The 22540-nt window shown below is 36.1% G+C and overlaps 1 protein-coding gene and 1 pseudogene across 4 annotated transcripts in view; one reads left to right on the top strand and one right to left on the bottom strand.

The window, feature by feature from the left end:
- Nucleotides 1-22540, bottom strand: part of SSH2 (slingshot protein phosphatase 2) — a 250487-nt gene that overhangs the window by 148495 nt on the left and 79452 nt on the right. For all 4 annotated transcript variants that reach the window (XM_028521743.2, XM_028521742.2, XM_028521745.2 and 1 more), the window contains one exon: nucleotides 1322-1365. In XM_028521743.2, the coding sequence (XP_028377544.1) occupies nucleotides 1322-1365 (44 nt within the window). The remainder of the gene's footprint in view (nucleotides 1-1321; nucleotides 1366-22540) is intronic.
- LOC114504469 lies at nucleotides 2292-2440 on the top strand (annotated as a pseudogene).

Below are 22540 nucleotides of genomic sequence, written 5' to 3'. Positions count from 1 at the left end.
GAACTATTAATATTTTAATATTAAGTTGTAGTTTATAAGAGTGATATATATATATATAAACAAACACTTGATAATTCATCATTAAGGAAGCATTTCCTTCAGACACCTTCTCCATAACGAGCATGCTTATTGTGTCCTTTCTCTGTATTATCTAGAATGGTTCATGTCATTTAGTTCAGAGGGTACAAGTTTGGTAACATTTAAATACCATCCAGAATTTACCAGGATTGTTTCTTGTGGGAGAGGACTGATTTTAAAAACCCCTTAGAGTAGGTAACAGAAATGTTATTATATACTTCCTAGATGTCTCATAGTGTTTTTTCTTTTAATGGCAGGAGGTACTGGTACCCTTATAACAACATTCCATGAAAGGGAGAAAAAAGTGTCATTGTATTTAAAAGGGCTGGGTACATTACTCAGTATATCCTTTGTTTTTAGGAAGTGAAATGTTAATTAGTCTGTAGGAACTGCAAAATCTATCAAAATTAATGACAAAAATAAGTACAAAGCTGAAGGCTGAAATGTTCTTCAGTTGATATTTTCCTAAAAGGTAAAGAAAATTTGCTTTTTAACTACCCAAGATAGTTCTGGATACTTGGGTCAAAACTGGACCAATTTTGGAATTTTAAAAAAATTTGCATTTTTTAAAAAGCAATCTACCATTTTATTTATTTATTGAGGCATAACTGACATACAAAATTATGTTAATTTCAGGTGCATAGCATAATTCACTCTACCATTTTAAATCTGAATCAGTAACTAAATTCTTAAAGTAATACTATTTTGAAAGACCAATTAAGCATTTTAGAAGTCCAGGATAGGCTAGTATGAAAAGAATGAACAAAAATTAGAGAAAAAATCATTAACTATAGAAATGCTACAGGATATGGTCATAGATGTGAAATAAATCAAGCATGACAAATACCATACGATTTCACTTAAATGTGGAATCTAAAGAACAAAAAGATATAAACAAACAAAATAGAAAAAGACCCACAGATACAGAGAAGAGACTGAGAATTGACAGGGGAGAGGGGTTGAGGAGCTAGGAGAAAACTGAAGGGATTAGAAGGTACCAATTAGTGGTTACAGAATAGTCACAAAGATGTAAATTGCAGCATAGGGAATATAGTCAACATTGTAATAACTATGCAGGTGTCAGGTGGGTACTTGAAATATCAGGGAGACCACTCTGTAAAGTATATTGTTGTCCAATCATAATGCTATATGCTGAAACTAATACAGAATAATATTAAATATACACTGTAATTGAAAAACAACAACAAAAAGAAATGCTATAGGATATAAGTAACAAACATACCTCCTGGGCTGTGACCGGCATTCCTCCTCCCCACTGTCTGCCTCCTGTATAGACAGAAAAAGGAGAAAAATTATTTACAACTGAGGTCTTATATCACAATATCAATAATGCAATTTTACTAAGCTTTACATGTAGGAATGCCTTATTCACGCTGTGCACTTGAACTAAATTTTCTATAAAAAGTGACTGTAACCAACCCAGTAGGTTGATATACAAGTGGACAATAGTAGGTTAAATCACCAGCCATCATTATCTAAAAGATAAATGATAAGTAAAGACTCAAAATAATAACAATTATAAGATAAATAATAAATAATGTAAGAATAAACTCTGTGTTTTATGTGCTCACAACTGTAAACCCATTTTGCCCACCCTGAATATTAATAGAAATTATCCCTGGAGGAAACTTAAACAATAGTCTATAAATTTTACTGATAACAAACTGCTAACAATTAAAGAATAACCTCTAAAAAATAACCAAAAATGTTACATTATTGTTACACATATCGCTACATTACTGTTATGCTACTTCAAATTCAAACTGAGTGGTCATTCTGACTACTACCAGCAAATCTCATCAAGATGATCTACTAACGACTCTGATACCCAAAGAACAACCTGAACAATGAGCACCACTTCACCAAGTGCTACTGATCAAATCACCATTACCATTACGATTAACATAATGCTGACTACTTATATTTATAACATGTCAGACACCTTGCTCAACACTTTGTCCTACTTATTCCTTATAAACTTACTGGGTTCATGGTACATATTTTTCACTGATTCTAACATACACACATAACTTAAGATAAACCAGTAATAAAAAAAAATCACTGAATCATAGTTTAATTGCAACATTTATTTTTTCTTAGTGGTACATAAAATAATTGAGGGTGTTAAAACTTACAGCAATTTAAACTTAATAAAGTATGAATATTTTACAGATGAAGAAACTAAAATTTACATTGCTTCTCAGCCTTTTGGCTAAGATCAAGTGTAGTATCTTTTCTTATCCATTTAAAATTCACAAAGAGGAAAGAAGTAAGTTGCCCAAGGAAACTCATATGGTGAAGCTACAATTAAAACTGACAAAATACTGCCTCCTAACACATTGAAAAAGCATTTCATTTACCCCTCTATAGCCTATGTTAGGAATTATTGTATGTTAAGGTACCACACAAATCTTTATGGAGACAAGAATATTGATATGAAAGAAATATGAGAAAAGTTGAAAGAATTAATGATGCTGTGGTGTTGTTTTTCTTTAAAATTGCTCCCTGACCTTTTATATTTGTTCTCTGGTTACCTTTGTCCTATTTGTATATGGTGTGAGGTAGGAGTGGAGGTTCATTCCCCCTCCCCATATTGACATACAGTTTTCAAGCATCTTTGGTTGGGAAAGACTGTCCTTTCCCTGTTGGATTACTTGGGTTCTTTGTAAAAAATCAATCACACATAAGTGAGGTCTACTTCAAGTTCTCTATTGTTCCACTGATCTATTTTTTAAAAAAATATATTTTATTGATTATGCTATTACAGTTGTCCTATTTTCCCCCCGTCACTCCCCTCCACCCTGCACCCATACACCCTGCACCCTTCACACCCCCTCCCGCCCATATCCCCCTCTTTAGTCATGTCCATGTGTCATACTTATAAGTTCTTTAGCTTCTACATTTCCCATACTATTCTTACCCTCCCCCTATTTTCAACCTACTATCTATGCTACTTATTCTCTGTACTTTTCCCCCCTCTCTCCTCCTCCCACTCCCCTGTTGCTAACCCTCCATGTGATCTCCATTTCTGTGGTTCTGTTCCTGTTCTAGTTGTTTGCTTAGTTTCTTTTGGTTTTGCTTTAGGTGTGGTTGTTAATAATTGTGAGTTTGCTGTCATTTTACTATACATGTTTTTTCTTTATCTTCTTTTCTTAGATAAGTCCCTTTAACATTTCATAAAATAAGGGCTTGGTGATGATGAACTCCTTTAACTTGACCTTATCTGAGAAGCACTGTATCTGCCCTTCCATGCTAAATGAAAGGTTTGCTGGATAGAGTAATCTGGGATATAGGTCCTTGTCTTTCATTATTTGGAATATTTCTTTCCAGCCCCTTCTTGCCTGTAAGGTCTCTTCTGAGAAATCAGCTGACAGTCTGATGGGAACTCCTTTGTAGGTTACTGTCCCCTTATCTCTTGCTGCTTCTAGGATTCTCTCCTTCATTTTTACCTTGGCTAATGTAATTATGATGTGCCTTGGTGTGTTTCTTCTTGGGTCCAACTTCTTTGGGGCTCTCTGAGCTTCCTGGATTTCCTGGAAGTCTATTTCCTTTGCCAGAATGGGGAAGTTCTCTTTTATTATTTGTTCAAATACGTGTTCAATCTGTTGCTTTTCCTCTTCCCCTTCTGGTACCCCTATAATTCGGATGTTGGAACATTTAAAGATGTCCTGAAGGTTCCTAAGCTTCTCCTCATTTTTTTGAATTCTTATTTCTCTGTTCCTTCCTGTTTGGTTGTTTTTTTCTTCCTTCTGGTCCACTCTATGTTTTGAGTCCCAGTTTCCTTCCCATCACTATTGGTTCTCCGCGCATCTTCCTTCATCTCTTTTATGGTAACCTGCATTTTTTCATCTAATTTGCACCCAAAATCAACCAATTCTGTGAGCTTCCTGATCACCAGTGTTTTGAACTGTGCATCTGATAGATTGGCTATCTCTTGGTTGCTCAAAAGCATAAGCCCTGGTGCATTGATCTGTTTTTCTGTTTGAGACATGTCTGTCTGTCTGTCTCTTTCTCTCTTTTTTTTTTTTGGTCTGGTCGCTCCTGTTATGGTGAGGGGTGGAGCCTTAGGTGTTCACAGAGGCTGGGCACCCCAGTTGCTAGATTGTGACGTTGTATGTGGGGGCGGGGGCGAACAATGGCGGTAGCTCTGCTCTCCTGGGACCTTAGTCCCTTCCCTGGGATCCTGGGCACCCTGCCCTGGTCCACAATCGCCGCCTCACTGGGTCCGCCAGCTGCCGCTCGTGCATTCAGGGTCTACTCACTGCAATCCTGCGCATCCCACGCCCCGGACGCCCCATGTGCTGTTGCCTTATGCGCCCACTGCTCTCCGTTCTCTGCGCCATGACCCATGCTGCAACCCACGCCTGGCTGCTCGTCTCCGCCCCTCCTACCAGTCTGGATGAACGGGTCTACTTCAACTTCTTGGCTGTCCGACTTCCATTCAGATAAATTCTCTGTCAGTTCTGGGTTTATTCTGCCTCTAAATTGTTGTTGTTCTAATCTTGGCTGTGCATGGAGGAACGGTGTGTCCACCTATGCCTCCATCTTGCTGGAAGTCCCTATTTTTCAATTTTTATGTCAATACCGTACCATCTTGATTATTGTAGTTTATATATATATTTTCATAGTTAGTTTTAAGGAAAGATAAATCCTCTACCTTAATTCTTTTTCAAGACTGCTTTAGCTATTAGTAAGACTATTTGTCTTGAAATCTACTTTTTTAAAGATTTTATTTATTTATTTTTAGACAGAGGGGAAGGGAGGGAGAAAGAGAAAAACATCAACATGTGGTTGCCTCTCGCATGCCCCCTACTGGGGACCTGGCCTGCAACCCTGGCATGTGCTGTGACTGGGAAGTGAATCATCAACCCTTTGGTTTGCAGGCTGGTGCTGAATCCACTGAACCATACCAGCCAGGACAAAATCTATTTTATCTAGTATTGATATCAGATAATTGTTATTAATACAATTAATCATTATAATTATATGAATATCTAATATTACACTTTAGGTTTATACTCACTATATATTTTCAATCTCTTTATATTTTAAAGATGTCTTTTATACAGAATATAGTTAGATCTTGCTTTATCAATTCTGACAATCTTTCTTTTAATTGTAGTGTTTAGTCCACTAAAATTTAGTGTAATTATTCATATAGTTAGATTTGAGTCTATCATGTTACTATTTATTTTCTTCTTGCCCCCTATATTTTAATTCCTCTATTCCTCCATCTCTGCCTTCTTTTGTATTATTTGAAATTTTTTGAGAATTTCATTTTAATTTACCTACTGATTCTACCTTTTTACATTATTTTTTATTCCACTGTTTTAAAAAATATATATGTATATATTCTTAAACAATACATTATTTACTTTTTATTGTTTTAGGGCTTTAAAATTATATTATACTATATGTAGTCTTCTCAATATGATTTTTAACAACTAAGTATTATACTAACAAGATTCATCCACTTATTTATTATGTATAGCTATAGTTCACTTATTTTTACTGGGGTAAAAGACTGCATTATATGACAATATCAAAGTTTATTCATTCTACTTAAATAGATGGGATTGTTTCCAAATTTTGGATGCAACTGTAGACATGGTTCTTTGCTTTGTTTCCCTTTTTGATAGTTCATTACTGGTGTATAAAACGCAAGTAACTTATGAATCTTTATTTTGTATCCTGCTACTTTGCTGAATTCATTGATCAGTTCTAGTATTTTGTAAGTGGAATATTTAGGGTTCTCTATATACAGTATGATGTCATCTGCAAATAATGACAAGTTTCTTTTCCAATTTGGATGTCTTACTTCTTCTTGTCTGATTGCTGTGGCTAGGACTTCCAGTACTATGTTGAATAAGAGTGGAAATGCGTTTCTAGTTTCTGATATAAAACAAAACACTTTTAGTTTATTCCCATGCAGTATGGTGTTAGCAGTGGGTTTGTCATATTTGGCCTTTATTATGTTATATTCCCTCTATTCCCACTTTGCTAAGAGTTTTCAGTACAAATGAGTTATGGATTTTGTCAAATGCTTTTTCTGTATCTATTGATCATATGATTTTTTATCATACATTTTGTTTATGTGATGTATCACGATAATTGATTTGTGGATATTATAGCAACTTTGCATCCCTGGAATAAATCCCATTTGATCATGGTGTGTGATTTTTTTTAATGTATTGCTGGATTTGGGTTGCTAATGATTTGTTGAGGATTTCTGCATCTTATGTTCATCAGGAATACTGGCCTATAATTTTCTGTCTTTGTAGTGCTTTTTTCTGGTTTTGGAATTAAGATAATGCTAGCCTCATACAATGAGCTTGGGAGTCTTCCCTCCTCTCTTGAATTTTTTGGAATAGTTTGAGAAGGATAGCTGTTAGTTATTCTTTGAATGCTTGGTAAAATTCACCTGTATGAAGCCACCAGTTGAGGACTTTGGTTTGTTGGGAGTGTTTTGATTACTGCTTCAATTTCGTTAGCTGTAGTCGGTCTGCTCAGATTTTCTGTTTCTTCTTGGTTTAGTTTTGAAGGATTGTATATTTGTAGAAATTTACACATTTCTTCTATATTGTCCAATTTGTTGGTGTAGAGTTATTTGTTATGTTTTAATGATCCTTTCTGTTTCTGTGGTGTCAACTGTTACTTGTCCTCTTCCATTTCTGATTTTATTTATTTGGGTCCTCTCTCTTTTTTTTTCTTTGTGAGTCTGGTTAAAGGTTTATCAATCTTATTTATTTAACCCCCCCCCCCCCACAAAACCAGTACTTGGTTTCACTGACCTTTTGTATTTTTTTATATTCTATTTCATTTATTTCTGCTCTCATTTTTATTATTTCCTTGCTTCTACTCACTTTGGGCTTTCTTTGTTGTTCTTTTTCTAGTTCCCTTAGATGTAAAGTTAGATTGTTCACTTGAGATTTTTTCTTGTTTCTTGAGGTAGGCCTGTAAAGCTATGAATTTCCCTCCTAGGACTGCTTTCACTATGTCTCATAGATTTTGGGTTGTTGTGTTTTCATATTCATTTGTCTCAAGGCATCTTTTGACTTATTACTTGATCTCATTGTTAATCTATTCATTGTCTAATAACATACAATTTAGCCTCTATGTGTTGGTGTGTTTTTCATTTTTTTTTCTTGAAATTGATTTCTAGTGTCATACCATTGTGGTTAGGGATGATATGATTTCAATCTTCTTAAATTTATGGAGGCTTGTTTTGTGTCTTAACATGTAGTCTATCCTAGAGAATATTCCACGAGCACTTGTAAAGAATGTAAATTCTGCCACTTTGGGGTGAAATGCTCTATAAATAAATACCAATTAAATCTACCTAGTATAGTCTGTCATTTAAGACTGCTGTTTCCTTGTTGATTTTCTGTCTGGAAGATCTGTCTGTTGGTGTCAATGGGGTGTTAAAATACCCTACTATGTATTACAGTTACTTTCTGCCTTTATGTCCAACAAGATTTGCTTTATACATTTAGGTGCTCCTAAACGGGTCAATGTTTACAAGGGCTGTATCCATTTTGTTTAAAGTCTATCTGATATTAGTATTGCTACCTCAGCTTCTTTTCATTTCCATTTTCATGAACTATTTTTTTCAGCCTTTTACTTTCAGTCTGTGTGGCAGTAGGCTGCAAAGATAAGTTGCTGAGGGCAGGCCATCTAAACCTGACCCTGTGGGGAAGCCAGGGAAGGTATTCATCAGCATCCTAGAAAGTGAAATAAAATTATAAATATATTGCTTTGGTGGCAATAACACATTCTTTAAGGAAACAGCAGCTTAAACTTGGAAAGCCATTCAAGAAAAATGAGGTACTTTCCCTAAAGCCCGAAAACACTGGTTAATCACAGATATCCACTAGAGGGCAGCCAAGTCAAAGTTTACACTGTGGCTGAACTGGAGAAACAGCATCCACAGAAATCGTAAGAGAAAATGTGTTGTTTCAAGACCATTTTCACTGCCTTCAACCTTGGGCAGAGTCTTAAGCTAATAGACAAATATTTCATAGAATATATTTCTGTGATACAAAATGCTTCTTAATTGCAAAATGGAGCAGTGGAAAAGTTCTACTTTAGGAATGTGGCTTAGTTGACAGGCACAGTGCTAATACATGGCAAGCATACCTGGAATGCCAACAGCAGCGATCATCACTGGCTACCCAACTTCAATCTTCCCCACCCATCTCAGGCACATTCTAACCACAACACAAGCCAACGCCTAACAATGTACATACTATCTGGACCATGATTTCAATCTAGGTTCTCCTTTTGGTCAACTGGGTTAGTGCTTGGTTTTAAGGACTCATATCCCCTTAAAGTCAGAGTGAGGTGAGGCTACTAAGAGAGGCCACTTTTGTGCAGGCCAAGGAGCTGTCAAATGGGGATACTGATGAGAGTTCTCAGGTCTCAACGACTACGGCACAGCATGAATATAACATCTAAATAAAAGATGTTGAGAATTCCACCAGACTGTTTAGATGTTAAGGCTAGATTTGGCAAAGTACCATAAACACTTTTTTGTTTTGACCTCTTGTAGTTTTCCTCCACTATTGACCAATGTTAGCAGCACAGGCATTTTCCTTTTCCTTGGAAAATGACAACATTTAGTTTCAGATATTATGTACTTCAACTGCAGGTGAATTTTGCTATCTTGAAATTCTTGTAGTATCTCCAACAAACCAGGCCATCTTGTCCGTAGACTTTGCTCTGTTGTTTCCTCTGTCTAAAATAAACTTCATTCCCTTCTTTTCTTGTCTACTTCTACTCATCCTTCAGATTGTAGCTTAGGGTGTTCCTTTCTCTGAGGCCTTCCTTAATGCTTCTAAAACTGAATTCCATTGTCTTCCAAGTGCCACCATCGGCTGTCTAGTGAGAAATGCTCACACTGCCTGTTTACTTGTTGGTCTCTACATTATAACCTTGAAGGCAGGAAGTGTATCTTAATCACAACATCCCAGCATTCAACAATGCTCAATAAATATTTGTTGGAAAAAACATAATAGAGGCCAATATAGTGGGGTAGATAGATCTTAACTAAGGTGTCCCATTTTCCATAACATTGTAGATTCAGTCTTCAAGCATTATTTATATAATTTAAATGCAAAAATGTAGTAATAATTCCTAGCACAAGAATATTCATAGCCATACCTATCACATTGCACATGGTCAGTCATTTTAGAGATTTATACAACAGAATTTTGATTAAAAAAAGACATATGGAACAATGTTGTCAATAATAGTCATAAATTAGTGAACTGAATCATCATCTTGATCTTTTAGGAGTGGGTTCTATTTACTACTTTATTTTAGATAGTTCTATCTAGCAATTTTTTCTTTTAAAAAAATTGACTTGAGAGAAATATCAATTTGTTGTTCCATTTATTTATGCATTCATTGGTTGATTCTTGCATGTGTGCTGAATGGGGATAGAACCCACAACCTTGACACATCAGGATGATGCTATAACCAACTGACCCAGCCAGGGCCCTTTTTCTTTATAGTTTCTCTTTCATCACTTGAATATTTAATTAAGTTTTCCAAAAAATTAGCTCAGTAATTCATTTATAATTTATTGTGGTATATGGTTTAAGAAATAATATAACTTAATTTTTCTCCAAGTTAATCAGTTATTTTAGCACTATCTAATAGGCCCATTTCCCGTAACTAACTTGAAATCCTACCATAATTACTCAATATTTTCATGTACTTGGGTTTATTTCTGTGATTTCTAGGCTGCCACATTGATTTATTTTTTCTTTATGTTGGCACTCTAATGTTTTAATAGTTTCAATTTATATAGCTTGAATTTGTAAAAGTGAGTGTCCAATATTATCCACTTATTCTTCCAAATGAAATTAAGAATAGTTTTGTTAGATTTGCCTAATCCAAAAAATCTCTTTCGAATTTTGGCTGAATTGCATTACATTTTGGAAATTAACTTAGGAAGAAATTATATCTATTTCAATACTGATTTTTCCCATTTAGGCACATACACTGTCTCACCATTTATATAAGTTTTTTCTTTTGTCCTCCATAAAATATCATAGTTTTCAAAAATTTCAGTACTTTGATTTAGTGTATGTATGCCTACATATTTTATTGTTGTTATTGTACATGGTTTTTTTTTCTTGTGTTTTTTTTTGTCTTTTGTACATGGGATTTTTTTACTTATTTAAAAATACTTTTCAATTACTGTTGACATACAATATTATAGTAGTTTCAGGTGTACAACCCAGTGGTTAGACATTTGTGTAACTTAGGAAGCGATCACCCTGATAGATCTAGTACTCATCTAACACCATAGAGAGGTATTACAATATTATTTTTTTTAAAAGATCTTATTTATTTATTTATTTTTAGAAAGAGGGGAAGGGAGGGAGAAAGAAGGAGAAAAACATCAATGTGTGGGAGAAATATTGATCAGTTTTGCAACAGGCATGTGCCCCGACTGGGAATCAAATGGCAACCAAACCGGTAACGTTTCTCTTGGCAGGAGGGATGAAGCTCAACCAACTGAGTCATGCCGGTCAGGACTATTATAATATTACTGACTATATTCCCTATGTTGTACTTTATATCCCCATGACTATTTTGTTAACTACAAATTCGCACTTCTTTAATGCCTTCACCTTTTCCACCTATTCCTTCTCAAACCCCTTCCCATCTGGCAACCATCAAAATACTTTATGAGTCTGTTTCTGGTCTGCTTGTTCATGTGTTTTGTTTTGTTTTTAGATTTCACATATAAGGGAAATCATACAATATTTGTCTTTCTCTGACTTATTTCACTCAGCACAATGGCCTCTAGGTCCATTCATGTTGTTGAAGTTGGCAAAATTTCTTTCTTTCTTTTTTAATTCTCACCCAAGAATATGTTTATTGATTTTGGGGAGCATGGAGGAGCTCAGGGGGGAGATTAGTTGCCTCGTGCCCAGATCAGGTATCAAATCTACAATCTTTTGGTATGTAGGACAATAATGCTCCAACCAACTGAATCACCTGGCCAGAGCTCCTGTTTTCCTTTCCTTTCCTTTTCTTTTTCTTTGCTCTTCTTTCTTTCTTTTCTTTAATAGCTGAGTCATAATCCATTGTATATATGCACTACTTCTTTATCCACTCATCTACTGATGGACACTTAGGTTGCTTCCATCTCTTGGCTATTGTAAATAATGCTGCAATGAACATATGAATGCATATGTCTTTTCAACTTAGAGTTTTTACCTGAAAAACTCTATGTGTCTTTTTTTGCATTATATTTTGAACTGGTTATTGCTAGAAATATAGAAAAACTACTCACTTCTATATATTTATGTTACACATATTTATAAATTCTACATATTTATTAACTAGTTTATTAAACTTTTAAAAAATAACACAATTTTTGACAAGCATTACTCTTCAAAGTATAAAAAATTTAAGAACTTATTTATTAAAATAAGGTAAAAAGTATTTCCACTTACATATAAAATAAAAATACTTATAAATGGAATGTAAAGTAATTTGATCCAAGTTTCACAACCTATTCTCTAATGATATACATAATCTCAAGTATAAAATACCAAAAATATATTTTCCATTGAGACTCTAAATTTACATTAAGATGCATTAATGATTTTTAATAGAAAATTACATATATCTAATATAAGAACTGTAGTCAGAGAGGGAGCAGTAATATCTCTAACTTGCAGAAAAGAATATAGAAACATCCACTAAATTATAAGCTTTGAAGGCAGGGACTGTGTTTTGTTTTTATATTCATCTATCTGTACATAGTATGTATTCTTATTTGTTGTTGTTAAACATCTCTATTGAGATATAATTCACATGCCATACAATTCACCTATTTAGTTTTTAGTATCTTCACATGATTGAATATATGTTTTTCAGTATGCAGTCATGCATATATCAAAAAACAAAAGTATACACAGAGAGGGAGGGAAATATTAAAAGATTAAAGTCCAATGATAAACTGAGGAAAATATTCTTAGCATATATAAAACATGGATTGTCTCAATAAACAAAAAATTCCAACAATCAGTAAGGAAAAGGCAACCACCCCAACAGAAAAATGGGCAAAGGCTAGGAGCAGATAATCCACAAAAAATATAGAAATGGGACAGCTACATATAAAAAAATGAAACTCAACTACCAACTTACATCATACACAAAAATAAATTCAAGGTGGATAAAAAACTTAAATATAAGTTGTGACACCATAAACATCCTAGAGGAAAACACAGGCAGGAAAATCTCAGATATTCCATGCAGCAATATTTTCACCGATATGACCCCTAGAGCAAGGGACATAAAGGGAAGAATAAACAAATGAGACCTCATCAAAATAAAAAGCTTCTGCATGGCTAAAGAAAACAGCATTAAAGTGAAAAGAGAACCAACTGTATAGGAAAACATATTTGCCAATGATACCTCAGACAAGGTTTGACCTCCAAAATACATAAAGAACTCACACAACTCTACTCCAGGAAGACAAAAAAAACCAAAACAATAAAAAAATGGGCAAAAGACCTGAACAGATACTTCTCCAAGGAGGATATACAGAGGGTACAGAGACATATGAAAAGATGCTCAGCATCACTAGCCATCAGAGAGATGCAAATTAAAACCACAATGAGATACCACTTCACACTGGTGAAAATGGCCATTATAAACAAACAAATCAACAAATAACAAGTGTTGGAGAGGATGTGGAGAAAAGGGAACCCTAGTGCACTGTTGGTGGGAATGCAGACTGGTACAGCCACCGTGGAAAACAGTATGGAATTTCCTCAGAAAACTAAAAATGGAACTGCCTGTTGACCTGGCAATTCCAATAATCCCTGGCAATTGCTGGTATTATTTCCTAAGAACCCTGAAATACCAAGCCAAAAGAACCAATGTACATAGCAGCACAATTTACAATAGCCAAGAGCTGGAAGTAACCTAGATGCCCATCAGTAAATGAATGGATCAAAAAACTATGGTACATTTACACAATGGAACACTACACAGCAAAAAGAAAGGAGCTCCTACCCTTTGCGACAGCATGGATGGAACTGGAGAGCATCATGCTAAGTGAAATAAGCCAGGTGGTGAGGGACAAATACTATATGATCTCACCTTTAAGTGGAACCTAATCAACAAAATCAAACAAACAAACAAAATATAACCAGAGACATTGAAATTAAGAACAATCTGACAGTAACCAGAGGGGAGGTGGGAAGGGATAAATGGGGGGAAGGGGGAAAGGGTTTTCAGGAACAACTATAAAGACACATGGACAAGAGATAGAAATGGGCTGAAAGGAAGTAAAAGTATGGTTAACTTGAAATTTAAAAACAAACATTCAAATACAGATGCTGTACCATATTTTCTCTATGAAATTATTTCAGATAAAACAAATAATAATGTGCAATACTGACTGCCAACAGGCTGGAAAACGAGCAATCATTCTGGTAATCTGATAATCTGTATCAAGGGCTTTAAAATTGGATCAGATTTTTGACTTTATAATTGTATGTCTAGAAATACATTCTAGTACAAAAAGATCAAAGATCTCTCCAGAGATTTATGTGTAAGGATACCAGCTGCAGACTATTCATCATAGCAAATAAGTTGTAAGCCATCTTAATGTAGAAAAACAGGACAAGCTGAGTAAATGAAAAAACTGCTATATAAGAAAATTGTATTAATCCATTAGTTTATATTGTCTATTTAAAATAAAATCATGATCAGAATATAATGATTACAATGATCATGTACTATAATCAGAAAAAAAAAAACATTTAAAATATGGGGCATGGGAGAAATATGCAAATTTCTGTTCTTTTTCTTTCTTAATTAGATGTCATCTGAGCCATTAGGTAGAAGATTACACATATTATCTGACCAGTATTTTAAAAGAGACATAATTAGTAAGTTGTAAGATTACCAACAAGTAAAAGCCTCTGCTGGCAGACGGCTACCCGAATAAATGACACACTTCCTTCCCCCCTCTTTGAACAGCAGCTCCTAAACTCCTGCTATACTCATGGGAACTCCACTCAGGCTCACAACTTTTTCTATCCCATTCAATGTTCTTTTTCTCTAGAGCTATGCTTTTTAAACTGGGCTATAAGTACCTCAAGGTCATGCCTCAGTGTGATAAAAATTATTGAAACCAGAGCCCTGGCTGGTGTAGCTCAGTGGATTGAGCGTGGGCTGCGAACCAAGGTGTCGCAGGTTCAATTCCCAGCCAGGGTACATGCCTGGGTTGCAGGTCCTGACCCCCAGCAACCACACATTGATGTTTCTCTCTCTCTCTCTCTCCCTCTTCCCTCTCTGAAAATAAATAAATAAAATCTTTTAAAAAAATTATTGAAACCAGAGGATGAAATAAAGCATATTCCCAGAGCATCAATTTTACCTGATGGAAAGTAGTATTTTTATAACAGCAGTACAGATATATAATTATTTGCATGAAATTTAAAGTAAACCATAGGAATTCAAACAAATTCCAGCTTTGTAAGAGGCCCCTTTAAACTCTACACCCAAGCTGCCAGGGATTCCCTATTTACTCTCCTTTGCTGGTAGAGAACCTTCTGGTGGAAAGATCTGAGGAGCACTTCAGTGGGCTGCATATGTAACTCTAAAGTTAAGCCTGTGCCTAATATTGAGCAATTAAGACACGAGTTAAATTCTAGGAGGTATGCTAGGTTAACACATATGAAAAGAAGATCAAATGTTTATGATTCGGTATAATTTCTTGATCTACCTCTAAAAATATAGGCATGTCGCTTATTTGGCTTCCATAAACAAAAGACTGGAAAACAAGTGCTGAAAAAAGTTGATTCAGCACTTCAAACAAACAAACAAACAGACAGACAGACAGACAGACAGACAAACCCAAAGCCTCCAAGCTTACTTGAAGTGCAACTTAGATACTAAAATGAAGGAAAAAATGTGAAGTTATTAAATCAGAATGTGATCTAATTCCTAATATAAGTTATGCCTAGCTAGTGATCCCTGCTAACTCACTGAACATCATAAAGAGACCAATTATTAATAGTCTTCCACAGTTAAGATATTCTTGCTTATTTTATTAGTGGAAATAAATGACAGATAAATTAATTGGCAACTTAAGGCAGGAAGATTTTAATTGCACTCACAGTCCCCATTAATCTGGAAATTCCACCAACTCTAATATAATAAGATAGCACCTCTCCCATTAATATAAGTCTAACTAGAACTGCATGAATACAAAATACTGTTTATGAGAAAGGTAAAATCCTGTAAGAAAGAAGCACTCAGTCATCTGAATTTCCCCTCCAATATGTTGGACATAAGCATCATGTATTATCAATTTATAGACTATCCAGTCCACCTCAGAAGCTCCTTAGCTACTCACTCGTTTAAGTATCCATGGTTTTTCATGAACTATTTCCATAATGCCTTCCCATTCCCCCCTCCAGCCTCACTTTTCCTTCTGTAAGGCTCCTATCTACCTTTCTCTTACATTTACGCAAATCTTAAGAAGTTCCTTCCTGGGTTTTCTTTGAATTTTATAACTTGAGATAACTTTAGAAAATATTTATGCTCTACAATCTGAAAAAATATTGATGCATCTCTTCCTGCCACCCCTCACTAATTAACAGTCTAAGACAGAAGAAACTGTTATAACTAACTTTTCAATGCAATCCTTTTCTTCAGCCTTCTTTAGGGAGTTTAAAGTATACTTCATCAATAATGCTTATGCTCATTAGAATTCTGACAATCAAGATTAATGAATTGAACTGGGGAGGAAAAGGGAGAAAAAAAGCTAAACAATAAAAGACAAGATGGGCATACCTGACTTACAGATTCTTATATAAATAAGCTTAACTTTAAAAACATCCATCCTATTGTCAGTAGTCGAGTATTTCTGCTTGAGAAGCTAGTACAATCCCAATATGGAGATATTTGTGCACAAATTGACAGAACCAGCACTTCCATAAAACTGCAATTTCTAGAAGCAAAGGCAGATATAAAAAGGTACTCACCAGCCAACATCCTGGTTAGCAAAAACGTTTGAGCAACCGCCAGAAAATATTTATTACTTGCCTAATTTCCTGCATAATTTACCTGATAAACAATGCTAAGTATGCACAATCCAAATGGGAAGGAAGCTAGGGAGTTACCTGGGACAATTATGAAAGCTACGTAATATATTCAGATCTGGTCCTCAGCCTTTAGAGCAACTGCACTGCATTAGGTAATTTAAATCAGTGCTGGGATCATAAATACTTTTTCCTTGGCCTATATAAGTGAAGAGTTTAAAATAGTTTCACATAAGTAAAATCTAAGAAATATTAAAAACATTTCTCTACTGAAATAAAACAAAACCACTTTTTAAACCATTCTACTTTACACAAACTAGGTCTCATGATGTTTTCATACTAGAGGTATGAGCAAACCAATTCAAAAGACATAGTTCTTGCCCTCATATTGATTAAAATAAAGACCAATGACAAAAGAATGCTGTGAATAATGTAAGGCAAAATAAATGTAACTAAAGGGTATAGCACAAGTTGTAAATATTCAACTTTTCTTCCATACTTCACTTCAGAAAACTTTAATGTAAGAAAAGCAAAATCTCTTTATGGCTCAGCACTCAGATTCTTCAAAATGAATCCACCACAGAAAGATGCGACCTGACCCTTCAGGTTGACATGGCCATTTATTCTAGCAATATCTCTTAAGTCTAAGTCACTCCAGTCTTCAGGCACTGTGCTAGGTGTCAGGAATAACATAGATTTAGTTCCTGCTTCAGTCTGATAAAGGAAAAAAATCAGATAATCACAGGCAAAAGTAAAACTGCAACTACAAATCACTGAGAAACAAAATAGTAATACTGGTGTTAACATGTATATACATTGACAGCATGTCCCAGATCCCAGCTATTATGCTGTGTGCAGTAAAAGCCCCAACTCTTTTCTAGAAGTATTCCTCAAGGCTTCCTTTCATTCCTCATCATTGGGTTACTGAATAAAACAAATTTAAATAAAACATTTCCATTGAAATTCTGATATGAGTGCTGCCCTGGAAGACACTTCAACCAGAGGCCATTGATGTAGGCTTTAGGTTTTAAATTATAAAGAGGCCTTTTTGGAAAACTAGCTAGAAAAATAAGAAAAGATTTCAATACATATGAAATTCAGATTAGATTGAACTCAGCCCCTTGGTGCTTTCTCTTCCCAGGGGTCCTTAAACTGTGCAGCAATTTCTACATCTGCTACTTAAGGGAAACATCAACCATGAGGACTTCAGACGCTTCCATTTGTCTCTTCTCCTATAAATCTACAAGCATCTGAGAGTCCCTTCAGAATTGAAAACCATTTTAGCACTACACCCTAGGAAAATGCCTTGGTCAAAACCATAGTTTGCTTTTTGACCCTCTATCAAGGACTTGGTTCCTGATTTTTAGGGAGGAAAAAATCATGAAAAATCCTAAAGTCTCTATCTCCCTCAACTGGTATGCGTTTGACTTTTCTAATGTCCTGCTCTTTTCTCATTTACCTTCTTCCTTGAATTAAAAAGATGACCCTTGAACAACAAGGGTTTGAACTGCGCTGTCCCACCAATGCATGGATTTCCCCCACCGCCCAATAAACACTGTAAATGAATTTTGTTTTCCTTATGATTTTCTTTTTCTTTTTTCTTTCTTTTTTTTTTTGAATTCTCAGCAATCTAGGAATAGAAGGGAATTTCCTTAAACTATTTGGGTAATAAGACATCCCTTATAGCTAAATTCTTATTCAAAAATTGCTTATCCACTCTTACCTCACCCCACAAGCAAATAGGCTAGCTTTGATTTTTTTACATAACACCAATCAGTAAAATAACACTTCCAAAGTTTAATACTATGCAGTGACAATGTAGCAATTTTAAAGATTCAAATTTCATTTTACAGCGATTTATAACACTTTAAAACTTGTTATGAAGCAAGACTATTTCAGCTCAACTGCTCTTACAATTTAGCATATTTGTGTGGTTTGTGTATTTTACTAGGAACAGATTATTTTTTATCTGTTAGTCCCATTAACAAAGATTCTGAGTCAGCAGGACATGATCATGCATCTTTTAGGAAGTCCACAAGTGAATGATGCACAATTACAGTTTGGAAATGTTGTTTAGTTAAAATTTTGTGCCTTAATTAGGCAGCCTACATTGTCTAATACTGATTCATTACTGTAACAGGGTGCAGCCAGCACCCCACCCCCTGACAAAGAGGGATTGTTAATGGGGTCCAGAACTCAGGGTGTCCAGGACATATTAAAAATATAAGATGTCTTCATCCCTACAAGTCTGAACTGGGGGATGGGATACAGGAAGCAGGGTCATTGAGAGTTGTTCTGCATAACAACAGTTTTGCAAATAACCTGAGGCATGGTCATTTAACCTATCTATAACTTTTAACTGGTTTCATGGATATGTTAAGTAGCTGATGGGAGTGTCTTCAACCCATGATGTAACTGGGAGCAACTCCCCCTGGTTACAGTACCTGTGCAAGGACTTGGAGATGATTGGCTCCATGCCACAGGACGATGCCTTCCTGAACTTATTATGGGAGCCCAGAAAAGCTGGAAGAATATGGGAATGCTGGCAGGTGTAGCTGATTGTAGAAGGAGTTGGAAATGGGGATGCAGACAAAGATTGGCTCTGAGATTTTAAACCCAGGCACGGCAGCCACAGAAGAGATAACCATGAAGCTTTGGCAAGAGAGGGGAGAACCATGCAGCTTTGGCAAGAAAATGACTTTGGCGAGGTTTGGAACCAAGTGGCTTTGGGGCTCCCTTTCCATGCACCTTAGGAAGCCAGAAAGCAAGATGTAGCGGCAATGCAGAGCTCGCTCTCAGCAGTTTGGAAGAAAGCAGGAGAGACATTGCAGGAAGGAAAGGACTCTTGCTGGTGGGCTAGGAGAAGGTGCCACTTGGGTTTTGATTGAGAACTGGAGATCCTGGCAACACAGCTGATGGTGCTGGGAAAGCAGGGGGCCTGCCAGCCCAATAGAGATTACTGGGAAGAACCAGGGACTACCTGAGCCATGAACTTCTATATGGTACCCTGGACTGGGCAAAGGGGGGGAAGGAAGGACTGTGTATGTTTGTGGGTGTTTTAAGGGACTTTGGGATTTTAATGAAGACATTAAGTCATTACTCTTAAGTCTGTATAACTTTTGAATAAATAATTCCTTTTTGCCAATCTCTGACATTGAGAGCTCTAATTCCCTGGCAGCGGGCAAGGTGAACCTAGTACAGGGGAACCCTGGGAGAAGGGGGGTCCAATTGGTAATAATATCTTACCCCCTCAAGTCTGTTGTGTAACATTACAACATAATTTATATATAACATTTTCATGATGGGATTAAGAAAATGAACTAAGCTTTAACTGTCAAATAGACAACTTCCAAGAAGATGAGCTTCTATTAAGAAAACCTCTCTACTGTATTCTCCTCTGAACTTTTATCTTTTTTAAGTATACTTTATTGATAATGCTATTATAGTTGTCCCATTTTTTCTCCCCTTTATCTCCTCCACTCTGCACCACCCCTCCCACCAGCATTGCCCTGCCCCTCCCTTAGTTCATGTCCATGGGTCGTGCATATTAAGTTCTTTGGTTTCTCCATTTCCTATATTATTCTTAACCCCACCCTGTCTATTTTGTACCTACAAATTATGCTTCTTATTCCCTGTAACTTTTCCCCCATTCTCCTCCCTCCCCATCCCTGCTGATAACCCTCCATGTGATCTCCATTTCTGTGATTCTGTTCCTGTTTTAGTTCTTTGTCTAGTTTACTTTTGTTTTTTAGGTTCAGTTGTTGATAGTTGTAAAGTTATAGTCATTTTACTTTTCATAGTTTTGATCATCTTCTTTTTCTTTGATAAGTCCCCTTAACATTTCATATAATAAGGACTTGGTGATGATGAACTTCTTTAACTTTACCTGCCCTTCCATTCTAAATGATAACTTTGCTGGATAGAGTAATTTAGGTTGTAGGTTCTTACTTTTCACCACTTTGAATACTTCTTTGCAACCCCTTCTTGCCTTCAATGTTTCTTTTGAGAAATCAGCAGATAGTTTTATGGGAACTCCTTTGAGGTAAATGTCTCCTTTTCTCTTGCTGCTTTTAAGATTTTTTCCTTATCTTTACTCTTGGCTAATGTAATTATGATGTGCCTTGGTGTATTCCTCCTTGGGTCCAATTTCTTTGAGACTCTCTGTGCTTCTGGACTTCCTAGAAGTCTATTTCTTTTGCCAGATTGGGGAAGTTCTCCATTTTTTTCAAATAACTTATCAATTTCTTGCCCTCCCACTTCTCCTTCTGGTACCCCTATGATTCTGATATTGTAGCATTTAAAGTTGTCCTGGAGGTTCCTAAGCCTCTCCTCATTTTTTTTTTGAATTCTTGTTTCTTCATTCTGTTCTGGTTGAATGTTTATTTCTTCCTCCTGTTCCAAATTGATGTGAGTCCTGGTTCCTTCCCTTCACTGTTGATTCCCTGTATATTTTTCTTTATCTCACTTTGCATAGTCTTCACTTCTTCCTCTACTTTGCAACTATACTCAACCATTTCTGTGAGCATCCTGATTATCAGTGTTTTGAACTCTGCATCTGATAGGTTGCCTCTCTCTTTGTTGCTTAGTTCTTTTTTAGAATTTTGATCTGTTCTTTCATTTGAGTCATATTTTTTTGTCTCAGTGCACCTGTTATACTGTAAGGGGCAGAGCCTTAGGTATTCACCAGGGTGCAGCAACCCACTTTGCTGTGTTGTGGCACTGTATGTGGCGGAGGGGTCAGAGAGAGAACACTGACCCTTGCTCAGCTCTCCGCTGGTTTTCAGTTACTTCCCCTGCTACCCACAAGCAAATTAAATTGGGCTCTTCTGGTGCTGATTCCCAGGTGGGTGGGTTTGTGTACATTCTAGAACCCTGTGGGTCTCTCCAACACACTCTCCTGTGAGGCTGGGAGTTTCTCCCCCTGCCTCAATCTCCACAGGTTTTTACAGCCAGAGGTTCTGAGGCTTTAGTTTCCCCTCACTGGAACCCCAGATCGTGTTGTCTGTCTTGCTCCCCAGTTGTTCCTCCAAGTTTATCCACACGTGAATGTGGGACCACCTGGTCCACCAGCTGCCACAGTGCCTGGCAGATCTGTCACGTTGCCATGCCTCCTTTCTGCCATGGCTGCCTGTCTCCATCCCTCCTACCAGTCCGGATGTTTCTTCTTTCATTCCTTGGTTGTTGGACTTCCATACAGTTCAATACTCTGGCTGTTCTGGTTGGTTTTTGGTTTTTAAATTTGTTGTTGTCCTCCTTTTGGTTGGGCAAGGAAGCAAAGCATATCTACCTCTGCCTCCATATTGGCCCAAAGTCCTGTCTTCCTTATGATTTTCTTAAGTTTATTATAATAATAAAGTATATAATGCATATAATATATAGAATAGTGTGTTAAGCTACGATTTATGTTACCAGTTAGGCTTCCAGTCAATAGTAGACTATGAGTAGTTCAGTTTTGGGCGAGTGTCAAAAGTTTTACCCAGATTTTTGACTGCATGGGGGGTCAGCGCCCCTAACCCCTGTGTTCTTTGCATGTGAACTATAATTACATGTATTCATAATTATCTCAATTTATTAAGACTAAAGTACCTAATAGTTATTCTATAAATATTTGAGTCTGTCAGTCTTCGGAGCAAATAAATTATGAAAAGGTGTTTCTAGGTGAGGAAAGGAAAAATAAGTAAACTAAACTTCAAAATAATGAGAAGCCATGAAGGGGAAAAATTCTGGTCTACTATGTAACAATGGCAATAAGGACTTAAAAACAAAGCAACTAACCAGCTAACAAAGGTAATAATAACCGAAAGGATATCTAAACATGTTGTGCCTATAAATCTTGGAATTCATAGTAATAAGAAACTGGAAACAATAGTGAAATAACCTGAGTGAAATTTGTAGCTATGTAGGAGCAAAGACCCCATTTAATACCATTACAGATAGAACCATAATTACCAATGCCCTCTCATTCAGTGCAATTCTATCCTCTAAATTCAAAGATACTGCTACCTCCTTGTACACAAGCCTACCCTTTTAGCATCTCCAGTGATATGTGTCCCACCAGCTCATTCACCTGAGACTGGCAATTTGTTAACAAGTGGTACTTTTACTTTTTCCTAGTTCCTGTTTTCTCCAGTCCTCATTTCCATAAAAGCACATTTAATGCACAATATATAGCTCTTGGCTTTGAGAAAAATCAAGCCAGTTCTAGTTCTGCCTGAATATTAGAGTGGGACCTAGATTTAGGTCATATTTGTCACTAATAAAATGGGGCTAATCTTGATTACCTAATCACATTTGCAAAGTGACTGCAACCACATTGTGCTGCTGTGTTGGTATTAATGTGAGATAAAATTTTTGCTTAC

The sequence above is a fragment of the Phyllostomus discolor genome, chromosome 8 (genome assembly GCF_004126475.2).
Source record: "Phyllostomus discolor isolate MPI-MPIP mPhyDis1 chromosome 8, mPhyDis1.pri.v3, whole genome shotgun sequence".
NCBI classification, from domain to species: domain Eukaryota; kingdom Metazoa; phylum Chordata; class Mammalia; order Chiroptera; family Phyllostomidae; genus Phyllostomus; species Phyllostomus discolor.
The sequence above is the reverse complement of the archived record's forward strand: the minus strand, read 5'-3'. Positions and strand labels throughout refer to the sequence as shown.